Source organism: Eurypyga helias, unplaced genomic scaffold, assembly GCF_000690775.1.
Source record: "Eurypyga helias isolate BGI_N326 unplaced genomic scaffold, ASM69077v1 scaffold11765, whole genome shotgun sequence".
NCBI lineage: Eukaryota > Metazoa > Chordata > Aves > Eurypygiformes > Eurypygidae > Eurypyga > Eurypyga helias.
In genome coordinates, this window is record NW_010250876.1 from 1 (window position 1) to 12,436 (window position 12,436).

The 12,436-nt window shown below is 40.7% G+C and overlaps 1 protein-coding gene across 1 annotated transcript in view; it reads left to right on the forward strand.

Moving 5' to 3' along the window:
* Nucleotides 1-2,617: 2,617 nt before the first annotated feature.
* The window catches only part of LOC104509773 (isoleucine--tRNA ligase, cytoplasmic-like), a gene marked incomplete at its 3' end in the record, with an annotated part of 49,639 nt that continues 39,820 nt past the window's right edge, over nt 2,618-12,436 (forward strand). Inside the window, 6 exon segments of the mRNA XM_010151820.1 lie at nt 2,618-2,707; nt 5,367-5,453; nt 5,455-5,469; nt 6,005-6,161; nt 6,647-6,766; nt 9,386-9,468. Of these exon segments, the coding sequence (XP_010150122.1) occupies nt 5,368-5,453; nt 5,455-5,469; nt 6,005-6,161; nt 6,647-6,766; nt 9,386-9,468 (461 nt within the window).

Here is a 12,436-nt window from a genome sequence, read left to right on the forward strand (position 1 = left end):
GCGCCCGCCCTGCCACCGCCCGGAGCTCTGGAGCGCGTCAGCGGGGGGAGCGGGCGGGCTGGCCGCTCCGCTGCTGGGCTTTGGCGTTATCAGCGCCTCGTCAGGGCTGATGTGTCGGATGTTGGTGTATAAGGTGCTGTGTTTCCCTGGGTGTTGCTCAGATTCTTCGCCTTTTCTGGAATTTAGTGCTTATTTAAAATAGGTACTTAGTAAACGTTAACCAGTTTCCTCATTGCCGAGTTTAATACCTGCCAAGGCTTAAATTCATTAATTAGTTGAATAAAGAACCGAAGATGCCTTGCAGTGTGTAGTATGTCTTAAGCATTCCACTTCAACATCCTTTTAATAGAGGGGCAATTTCTGGGGAAGGCACACTCGATTACTGTAGCTGTGATGGGTTTGATATTTCTACCTTCAGCAAATTTCTGTCCAGCAAAATCTCCCCACCCCTTGGGAGCCTTCTGGAAACTGGAGAAAGCATATTTTTTGGGTTTGTTGGCAGCATGCTTGGGAAGCGACTGTTAGGTGATAGCAGGACTGCCGTGTGACAGCAGCGTTTGCGAACTCAACTGGCACTAGTTTCTGATTTTTTAAAATACATCATTCATAGTTATTTCAAAATAACTTAGATTTTATTGGCACAATTACAAATTTTACAGTTTTAATCAGTAGGAAGACAACATTAAAAATTTGCTGAAGACATAAGATGTAGGGTAAAACTGAGTTCTCCCATGGTATGAAATACACTTGTGTCTAAACAGAGTAATTATTTGTAAGTCTGCTCACTGTTTTAGCAATCTTTTAATTGGATTTTCAGCATAAAAAGAAACGCTTCTTGCTAGGTTATGAGTGGGCTATAGTCCATCTTGGGTAGTGTTTCATCTTGAGTGATATGTTGAGATGAATTAATCTTGATACGCTTTCCCTAACCCATCCTCAGGTGTCAGGCTTAGTTTGAGTAGACTTCATGTACCTGTTTAAACATTAGAAACTGTCACTTCCTAGTTTCCCAGTTTATTTTTCTGATCTGCTCACTATGGGGCATATTTTTTCAGTTATAAAAGTCTGTAACTCCTCAGTTTCATGACTCATAAATAGAACAGTGGGGTAATGGGGCCATTATCAGTCTGATATGAATAAGGTGTAAATATAAATTTCCTACGTTAACATCAAACCCAAAACTTTTGTGAAGAAGATTATGGTTTTAATTTTTTCCTGGAGCACCTCTCCTCTGAAGAAAGGCTCTGGGAGAGTAGGGCTTGTTCAGCCTGGAGAAGAGAAGGCTCCGGAAAATCCTTATTGCGCCTTCCAGTACCTGAAGGGGCTACAAGGAAGCTGGGGGGGACTTCTTACATGGGCTTGTAGTGACAGGACAAGGGGTAACGGGTTTAAATTGAAAGTGGGGAGGTTTAGATTGGATATCAGGAAGAAGTTAGTCACAGAGAGGGTGGTGAGGCACTGGAACAGGTTGCCCAGAGAAGCTGTGGATGCCCCATCCCTGGAAGTGTTCAAGGCCAGGCTGGATGAGGCTTGGAGCAACCTGGTGTAGTGGAAGGTGTCCCTGCCCATGGCAGGGGGGTTGGAACTAGATGGTCTTTAAGGTCCCTTCCAACTCAAACCATTCTGTGATTATAATTACACTTACAGATTGGAGTGTTAGGGAGACTAGCCATGAGGGTGGCAGTTTTCTGTCCTTATGGAGAAGAAAACTGGCTACTTAATAACTTTCTTTATATATATATATGTATTTAAGTTTATTCTTGAATTTCCAACTACGTGGTGCTTTATGCAAAGTGCTAGTTAGAGTAGGATATTATTCAGGTTCCAAAGAGGTTTCTAAGATAGGTGGGCATGATTGTGGGTTTTGGTTGGGTTTTTTTTTCCCCCTCACCCAGTCTCAGGTCTTTGGTGTTGCAGCTTAATTCCCTGTTTAAGGCATTAGCACGATATTCTTGGATGGAAGGCTTGTTCTGTAGGTTAGCATTCAGTTCCCATCCATCCGTCCTTTTATTTTAAACTTGGTTGTTTCCATCTGTTCTTGAAACAGATGCTTTTGATTATCAGATGAACAGTTAAGGATATTGTTACTCCAGAAATTGTCTTGCCTCAAAGCTTAGTACCTAAAAAGGCAGAAATGGGGAGTCTAGTTATGTGTGTACATAAAATAGCACATCGTTTAACTTTGGGGAAGGCATCTGCAGATGGAGAAAGGAGGTTCCCCCTTATCTCTGGAGGGAAGTTTGTGCATAGGTCTCTTCATATAGAGCAGCTGTGGGAGAAGGTGACGAACAAGGATAAGATACTGATCATGGACCACTGGAAACTAGGAGACCTTTTGTACACTCCTAGTTCACACTAGTTCTTTATATTTTCAGTTTCTTGGTTATCAGGATGAATAATATCTTGAAATCCACTTTGTTGTAATCATCTGTTTGTATTTGATGTATGTAAAATCCATCAAATTTTCTTAAATATTGTTTCACTTTCCTGGCAGCATTTTTATTGAATCTTTGTTGAAAAATTAAATACTTATTTTAAAAAACTCCTTAACATTAAAAAAACCCACATTCTAACCTGCTTGTAGGTTTTTAATGCCTATTTATTTTTTCTTTCTTCTAGATAAGAAGCCCAGCATAAATTTGAACTGCTGTAGTACAGTCTGCAAACTGCCACCTTTCCTATTGAATGTCACTGTCTTTTAGAAAAAGTGAGTGTACTTAAAAACTCCATAAAGGTCCCCAGTGGTGCATTGTCTTAAACTTCAACACTTTCTGTCAGCAGAAAATGAATAGAGAAACAAAAACCGAACCCTGGCTTGTGTTTACTAACCTGTACGTCAGTTTGAAGTGTTGTCCAAAAGTGTTGCTCTCATTGATGCATTTGTATAATTTCTGTAACGTCATGTGTGATGTTTTCACTCAGTCTGTGCTTGAAGTAATGAGTTGTCCCTCATTCTTTTTTCTCATTTAAAATATCTAGATTGCTGATAGTCATGAACTTTTTTTTTTGTTGTAGTTATATGGAATTATTCATATCTCTGTCAGTGACCTGATTATGCTTTTACTGAACACAGAAGTCTTTGCTGTTTCGCTCAGCTGTGGTTGAGCCACAGGTAGATTTTAAATGTGGATTGTCTTTTAAGTCAATCTGTTTAAAATTCTGTTTTGTAACTTGAAAAAACTGACCTGTAGTGACTGTCACATATTAACTCACATCAGTATTTTTTTTTTTCCTAATTCTGACATAATAAAGTTCTTTTGTAATATTGATAAAAGCGGGTATGAATTTGTGCCCTGTGGTTACTGGACACTGGTTTGTGCATACAGTGCTTCAGTTGGTAGAAATGGGCCGAAAGTGATACTGTGATTTACGCATGGAGCCTGTGATACGTGAGCAGCTTCCATAGCCCGGTCGCAGTTACAGCCCAAACCTGAAACCTGTATTTAATTTATTAGATTAGAAGGACTTGACAGCTGGGCCAGTTGCCAAAACCTTTGCAGTTATTGTGAATGCTGAGCTTTATCTAAGTAAAATATGCTGATCCTTAGTCCTCAAGTCAACTGGCTTCTAGTTAATAAGCTTTGAGGCTGATTTCTTTTATCATCTCCATTGTCTCTGGTACTGTGGTCAAATTATGGAGAAATGGCATAGCCTAATTGGTGCTTTGTTGAGTGCTTTGATGATGAGAACTCCTGTAAAAGTTGCTTGTCTGGTACCTGACTGGGCTAAGACTGGTTATTACCTTTTCAAGAGTACATCCAGGCCATGTCATGTGTTCTTGTCAGCCTGCGATTTCCCCTCCAGCTGCTGTGTTGCCTGTGTACCGGGTTGTGAGTCTGTCAATACATTTCTTGTCTTTCTTGATAATTAGGGTTTATTAGTGGGGAGAATGATGTTGTTATTACGAAAAGTATGAATGGTGGAATTTGTCTGTAGGTTTCATTTTGGGGCACAAGTTTCATATGGGTTCAAGCACGGAGATGGCAAGTTCTGTGGTTGAGGGTTTCCTTTAAGTAAATGTTTTGGAACTTGAGTGCTTCTAAGCAGCATGTCAGCTGTAACTGCAAGTATTGTCTTCATGTGTTTGCGTTTGTTGCTGCTTATGGTTGCTGTCTGACAAATCAGAGCAGTCGGGCCTTGTGCCATAGTTCGTAACTCTACAACACTAAGAGGAGCTGAAGGCTGATGTGTAGTGCTCAGCTTTTTCTGGTGTAAGTGCTAAGGAGCAGCAGCACTAAATTAGAGGTTGGAAGAGCCTGTCTCTTCTCTGCAGTCATCTATTACATAGCCTTCATAACCAGTTTTCTTCTGTTGTGGAACCCTTATTCCAACAAAGCTTTTGCTTAGTGCTTGCTGTAGCATTTTGTCGAAATTTGACCCCTTTGAATCTTGCAGCAGGTCTGGAACACCAGGCAGCTCCACTGTGTTTCTAATGTTGTGGAGAATTCTCTTCCCTGTGTTGCGGAGAATTCTCTTCCCTGTGTTGTGAAGAAAGCTCTCATGTAATTTTGCTTGTAGTGATTTTCATTGACTTAGCCAGAATTGATGAATAGCTTTGGGCCGTGGTGACCAAAACCCACCAAATAAAAGAAGACCTTCAGGAAATGGCCAGCATGAAGTAGCCCCTTGTAGCTTAGTTCTGACATACTTGTAAAACTGATGATTAAAAAAGAAGAGACGAGAAAGACAGTAGTTGTGCCAGTGGTCTGGACATTAGAGCTTTTCAGGATGCACACTTGAGGTCTTTGAGCTTTTTCCTCCTCTGTTTGTTCGAATTCTTCGCCGCGTGTTCATCCTCCATTGCAGCGTGTTTCAGCTCTGCTGTCTAGCTGTGTTTAGGAGCACCTGAGGACAGTGACCTAGGTAGATGGAAAAATGAGGTTTTAAACCTTTGAATGGTAGGAAGAGGGGTCCAGTGAAAAGGAGCCCCCTCTTCACTAGTTTGAGTTCCTGCACTTTAAAGTAAGCCTCACTAGTTCATAAACTGATGTTGAAAGGTCAGTTTGAACTTGGAAAAGTTTCCTAAACTAAAAACCCCAAACTTGTATCCAAAAAATAATTTGCCCTTGACTGTTTTTTATAGGAGACAAAAATAAAAGAATAATAAAAGATGAACAGCCATAGTTGAGTGAATGGAAAATCCTTTTCCTGTTAGACAGCTTTGGTGCTAGTCTGTCAATCACTAGGCTTGTTTAAGAATGTCGTGCTTGCTTCCATGCCTATACTGGGTCAAGCTCTCCGGAAAACTGAGGTGTTCTTTGGTGATACGGGTTTGTAAGACAATGACTTGTATTTGTGAAGTGATTTTTTTCTCAGTTCCGTTCAATATGTATTTTCTTTTCTCTGCTTGGTGATTGCCGGGAAAGAATGGTTCAGCAAGTTCCAGAAAACATAACTTTTCCAAATGAGGAAGAGAAGATACTGGAGCTCTGGAAAAATCTTAATTGTTTCCAGGAAGAATAGACCTAGGTAAGAATCTACTGAAAGCTGTAGCAACTGTGTGTGCAATGCAAGGTTGGCTTAGCTGGAATTACTTGGGTCTTTTCCCTTTTCCCTTGGTTGGGTTAACAACAGCTGCTGCCTTTGCAGATAGCAGTCTTGGCTAATGTTGCTGTCACGTCAGTTACCCTTTATATGTCACTTTGTGAAGAACTGACGGTGTACAAACAGTAGTAATAAACCTCTGATTTTCTGCTTGGTGGGTTTATGAAAGAAATCTGCAGGTAGCAAGGGCAACTCTTCCCTCTGTCTGCCAGCTGTGGAGCAGCATGCTGGTATTTTCAGCGGTAATCTTGGTAGAACCGGCAGTCAGTAGCAACTGAATGCGTTGAAATATTCCCTTTAGTCCCAGTGCCAACACAATACCTGTACTGACTGATAATTGCAGGGGTAGAAATTGATGTTGTCCTAGTAAAACATAAGAGGCATAAGCATGAAGATAATCCTGTTTGAAGATCTGGTGCTTGGAGTTTGATGTAATTAAGAATGTTGTCTTGTGTTGTAGGTTTAACTTCTATGATGGCCCTCCGTTTGCTACTGGGCTTCCACACTATGGCCATATTCTTGCAGGAACCATTAAGGACATAGTAACCAGATTCGCTCATCAGAGTGGTTTTCATGTGGACAGAAGGTTTGGCTGGGATTGCCATGGCTTACCCGTGGTATGTGTAATAAATCTGCCCACAGGTATTTCTGTTGGTTCATCTTTCCCATGTTGTTACCTGCTTATCAGCCAGGTTTCTATTGCTCTGGTTCCTGGCTTTGCTAAAAGAGAAATGGACGTTCTTTGTCTAGTGTGTTGCTCTGGCTTTTGTGTGCGTGGTGGTTTCAGGTGCTTCCTACTGGTCACCTGCCCTTCTCCAGGCACTCTGTTCATTACGATAAACATGTATTTATTTGGTAAGTATTTCAGAAAATGATGGGGTTTTTTTCCTTCTTCTAAAGATAGTCAAGAAACAGTCTCACCAGGGTTATCCTTTGAAATATCGGCTTAGTTCAGGTGCATTATTCATGAAATATCAAAAGGATAAAGGAGACCCTTTAGCCTCATTAGGATGCATAGAACGTAAATAAACTATTCAGAGAACTCCTGAAAGTTTTTGATGACAGCGTGGGTTTTCTGTCTGGTTGTTTTCAATGCTCCCAGGAATATGAGATTGACAAGACCTTGGGCATTAAAGGGCCAGAGGACGTGGCAAAGATGGGGATTGAAGAATACAATAACCAGTGCAGAGGAATTGTGATGAGATACTCAAAGGAATGGGAGGTAAGTGAGGACTCTGCATGTTCTGCTGTGTGTTTCTAACTGTATGTGTGCAGAAGATCTTCAGCTAGGGTGACCTTTAGCCTTCTGTCCGTTTGATTACGTGCATAAATCTCATGTCTTTAGCTACTGTGCCTCTCACTGAAAAGGGAACAAAAAGAATAATACTGTGGCTCAGACCAGGGAGACTGCTGTGATGGGAAGAGAAGGTTACTTTAAGGTAACCTGGAGCTCAAAGTGTTTAGCTAGATACACTGAACCAATCATATATACATTGAACAAATTATCTTTCTTTGTGCTTCTTTTGTATAGAAAATTGAAAGATCTGACTTCGATTGTTTTTCAGGTGGAACCAATAAAGGAGTTGCATATTAACCTCCCTGCTGACTTTTGGTCTTTTCATTGCCAGAGTGTAGGACTGTAGCTTGTATTTCTGAAACAGCAACAGTTCTAACATCTGATTTTTGTGTCGGAACAGGTGTGGCTAAACCCTCAGTCTTCCAATGGAATATTGGTCTAAACTTTGCACCCCATGAATATAATGACAGGGAGAGCGTTGGTCTGTGCAGACTGATGAGGTTGGAGAGCTGTTCCGTGTAGGTGGCTTAGGTATTTTCTTTCCCAGCTGAATAATATTCATCCTGTGCATAGAACCTGATGCTCCTTATTTTTGTCCTTAGCAGTGTGGCCAGAATAAAGTACACTTAGCCCAGTATTCCGTATTTGCTGTTGGTCTGATATGTCTGTGAAGTGATGCCTCTTTGAGGAGTGGCCCAGGTGCTTTCCTAGCTGTGCTGCTATATTACAGTGACAGCATACAACAGCATGTGCCAAACAAAGAATGGAAGAGCAGGCCATATTTTTTCAGCCTTTGTGGCACAAGGCCTTCCTAGGCCAAAGGATTTTTAATTTTTTTCCCCTAGTTTATAATCCCTAACTTTTTTTTCCCCTCATGAATTTAGCTACATTTTGTATCTAGGTGTACTGGTGGCCTTTAAGCAGTCCATATCAAGGTGTTCCTATAGGTAGTTTGAAGTGTAGTTCTTACATAGTATCACGGTTCCCAGTAAACCTTTATCTTCACCATCAGTTGTTTCTTTTCTAGGCAAAATAGTCCTAATTCTTTATTTTTTCCTCACATGGAGGCTGTTCTACCACCTCAAACTTCCCTCTGTTCTTTAGTCCTGCTGTATTCCTTTTGATTGAAGTAGCAATTTCTTATTTGGGTATCGCTTGCCTCTTGTCCTTGGGACCGTTTTAGAGTTATGGCCAGTATCCGAAGAAACTACAGCTGCCTTTGTTCGATTTAGGCCACAGCTATTCTAAGCGGCTGGCTGGATGAAAAGCACTGGTTTGTTTTTTCAAAGATAGTCATTCATCAATGATTCTTAGTTGCTTTTAGAAATGAAAATAAAAAGACTCATAGAATCATGGAACTGTTTGGGTTGGAAGGGACCTTAAAGCCCATCTAGTTCCAACCCCCCTGCCTGGTAATAAACTCAACTATTTGGGGATAGTATTAGGAGAGGAATTCCCAACATTCTTATTGGAGATAGTGTTTATTTTCTGACTGGAGTGGCTAGCAAACATGTGAAGCTTATGAAAAAATAGAAAAGGTTCCTTGGATGTGTAAGATCTTTCAGTGCTGAGACCAAACATCACACTTCAGCTTCGTGGATCCTCGTACTAATAAGTCTCAGGCTTTGGATCTTAATAGTGGAATGTCAGAGTAGCTTAAAGGTCAGAAGCAAAACTCTTATATTTCAGGAGCTCAGGTGTTATGTGAAGATATAGAGGTGAAAGAATTCCGTTGTTTGTTTTCACTTGACTAGTTTGACATAAGTATGGTCTGTGTGTGACAGTATCAGGACAGGTGTCTCTGGGTGGGTTATTTGCAGAGCTCAGGGTTCCCATAGCTGTGCGGTGAGCGAGAGTGCCACTGGTCCAAGTGAATCCCATAGCTAGCCTATTACTCAGCAGTTGTCATACTCTGTGCCAATGGACGTGACCATAATCTGTCCTGAGACAGGGACTAACACCTGTCAGGCTTGTGGTCTTTGGCAGCTCTGTCATAGCTTTGGGCAGTCAAAGAAGGCAGTTGGCCCTGAAATAGTTCTGATAACTTCTTGTGACATATCAGTTTCTTTCAGCATTTCTTTGTCTTCGAATTACATCATGTCTTCATGCAACTGAAAGCTGATAGACTGTGTGTTCTTCGACTGTCTCTGTGACTACCTTAAAAATAGAAACAAGACCACTGTAATCAAAAGCAATTTTCAGGCATTTGAACCTGAGCTAAACCTTCAGTGATCCACTGTTTCTATCTGATGAATGATCCAAATGTTCTACCATTTCTGTTTCGTAGCATTGAACACGTTTGCCCGTTGCGTGACCTGGGTTCTAAACCATTATGTTCATGGTTTTGTTCTTCGCTTACTTTTGCCTGTTTGAATACACTGCTTGGAACTATTGTCAGATAAAATGTTTCATAGATGTCTTTCATTGATAGGGGACAAATAGTGAATTTAAAAAATCAAGCTGTCTTACAGAATAAATATTGGAAATGTATCATGATCTTTAATATTAAGATGCCTTTCAGTCTGTGTGTTTGTTTCTTAACAGTTCGGTGTTACCAGATTAGGACGCTGGATTGATTTTGAAAATGACTACAAAACTCTCTATCCTGAGTTCATGGAGTCTGTGTGGTAAGTTAACTTACACACTTTGCGTACATGCTTTAGGAGTTGGACATGTTAGGAAGGCTTCAATTGTTCTATGGACCAAGACCCATCACTAGAGCTCTTTGGAAACATGCCAAATTCAGATAAAATGTGGGCAGAGTAATTAAGGTGATGTGAAGTCTCTTGATGTTGAAGCGAGGGGATTAACTGACATAAATTCTTTGTTCTTTGGGACAGTAGGGTTTTTCAAAATGAAGTAGAACAGCATTTCTTTTATTGAGATCTGAAATCTCCCTGCTCCACGTCAACTTAAAAGCAGTTCTGAAGATGTGCTAATGTGTTCCTTGCTTGATTTAGGAAATCACGTTATATCTCTACATTACTGATGTTCTTCACACTGTGAACTGCAGATAGGCAAACTACCCAAACTCAGTTTAGCTCTAAACCTCTTCAAGCCTGAATGTGGAGGCTGGGAATCTGCTGTTCTCTTTTTCTTGGCAGCGTAGTTTGATAACTGTCTTGGACTCCTGGTGCAGAGCTAAGTAAAGTTTGGGTATTTTGGCAATGTATTCAGCGTGACTGTTGGAATTCCAGAAGTCAAGATGACCTTATAGGTTAAGGACAATCTAGTTGACTGAACAGTGGAGAAGTGGCAGCATTGAGTCCTTCAGGTGATAAAATTACAAGGTGAATTGCAGGGAGAGGTTTAGCAGAGTATGTGCTGAGAAAAAGCCATTGAAAATATATGCATACTGAAGTATTGCTGATGTCCTTTAATGTTAGTTTTACTCATAACCTTTAATTCTGTAGTTAGCAACCTATAGAATCATAGAATGGTTAGGGTTGGAAGGGACCTTAAAGATCATCTAGTTCCAACCCCCCTGCCATGGGCAGGGACACCTTGCACTAGATAGCACCTTGCACCTATAGCTATGATAAAGGATCGACAGAACTTCTAGATGTCTCTGAAGCTGTTGGCGAGGGCTGAAGTGCCAGTGAGCTTTTAGTGAGCATGGAAAAGATGGTTTTAAGGGAGCAGATGTTTAACTAACTTAGCTGAAGAAGCCTTGCATAATAATAAAGTGAAAACTGACAAGACACTTTCCTTTTATACATTATAAAAATACTTAGTGGCATCTTAAATCCTGCTTATCTAGCGTCTGTCAAGAAACAAACTTGACTTGAACTAGCTGCAGGGTCTGGCAGCAGCCGAAGCCTTTTTTTGTGTGTTGTTGCGGGTTTTTTTTTTTCTTCCCCCCTTTGAAAGCAAGTTTGTCATTTCACCTGGTTTACAGAGGTTACCATTTCTGATGCTGACTTTGGATACAGACTAAAACGTAAACTTCTGTGGGTTGGGATTTCAGGAAGTGGATAGGCAGATGTTTTATAAATATTTTTGTACTTTTTTGCTTCCTCGTGCCATTAATTTTCTGTGTAATCATGTAATGAAATGCAGTTTTAAAAATCGGGTTTTCTGGCAAGTCTTTAGAGTCTTGGAGGCGCACGTTGCTGTGCCGTTGCCAGCTTGCTCTCACAGCAGGACAGGAGGTGGAACCACTGGTGTTGGTACAGTGGGTGGAGGAGGGGAATGGCAGAGGGATGGGGGATGCCTGTTTGAAGGCTAAGGGAGATAATGCCGAAGGCAAGCACAGTAACAGTTACAGTAGTGCTTTTGACAGGATAACGTACAATTTTCTAAAACATCAGATCGTTGCCTAGCAATCGTCAAACTGAAAACCTGTGTTACTGAAGTTACATTCTATGTCCGTTAGGAGTGGCGTGCTCATTTGAATGGTAGATTCTAGTGTGGTTCTCCTAATATTGATTTGATTTTTTTAATACAAGTTCCTTTTTAAGTAAACCAGAAAGAAATGTGACAACTTTGGTGTCCAGCTGAGTACAAAAGAGAAGCTGCAGTTTGATTTCTGTACTGACTGTAGCCTGGCAACTGTATTGTCCTCTTCAGTGTTCTTTTTTGTTGGTTGTTTTGTTCTGCCTTGAGGAGTAGAATGCTGCTCTAAGGCACAGAAAAAACCCATTGATAATACTAATGGTAGTGACGATGCTAACCATGGATTTTGTGGTTAAAATCTGGTAAGGATTTTGTCTTTGGTCTTTTAATGAGCTAAACCTATCTGTTTAGGTTGTGTTGTTGGTGGGGGGGGGTTTGCTTGGTTGATTTTGTCTCCAGCTCTTCCCGAGGCTTGCAGTTCTGGCATGGTCTCAGCTGGAATTTCTATGTTTCTGTGAAATGTGATGCTTTCATCCATGAGGTTTGTGCTGAGTACAGTGAGCTAATGTAATACTTGTGATAAATGTTGTTTCCAGTGTTGGCTGATTTTATCCAAATTATTTGGACTTGAAGTAGTTTAGGGGTCAGGCACCAGCTATATCTTTCATTAATATCTTGTTTTGTAGAGATACTGCACAAGCCCATGATGCTACAGCACATTCTTTTTCATGTTTTATAACGGGTTTGTTGGAAATGGCTGCTTTGCAAGCATTTTGGTGCTGTGCCATATGGCAGTTGACAGAGTAGAAATGAATTTGCAGCCTGCTAAATTTTGACTTACAACAAAACTTCATCCCATGATAAACTTGTGCCATCCTGGCAGAATTTTTCAGGGGAACATTTAATGTTGGTGTCATGAAGAGATGATACTGCAGTGGTTTTTTACGTGAAGGTAAAGTCAATTCATGTCTCAAATAGGTCCAATAGTTCTAATTCTGTAGAAGTTGTATGTCCATCCTGCAGCCAGCTTGAATCTCAATGAAAATGTGTCCTTCACTGAAAACAGTACAATGAGAAGGATACCCCTGAGTTAGCATGGAGTAAGTGTGCAGCCTGAAGTTCTTGCCTTTTTTTTTTTTTTTTTTTTACAGCTCATGAGGTGGTGCAGGGCAATTGAGAGCAGTTTGATGTGATCTTGAACTTTTTACTGCTCTGCAGTTGGCGTGAAAGAAGTATATGAGCTTTGGAATGAACCAGCTA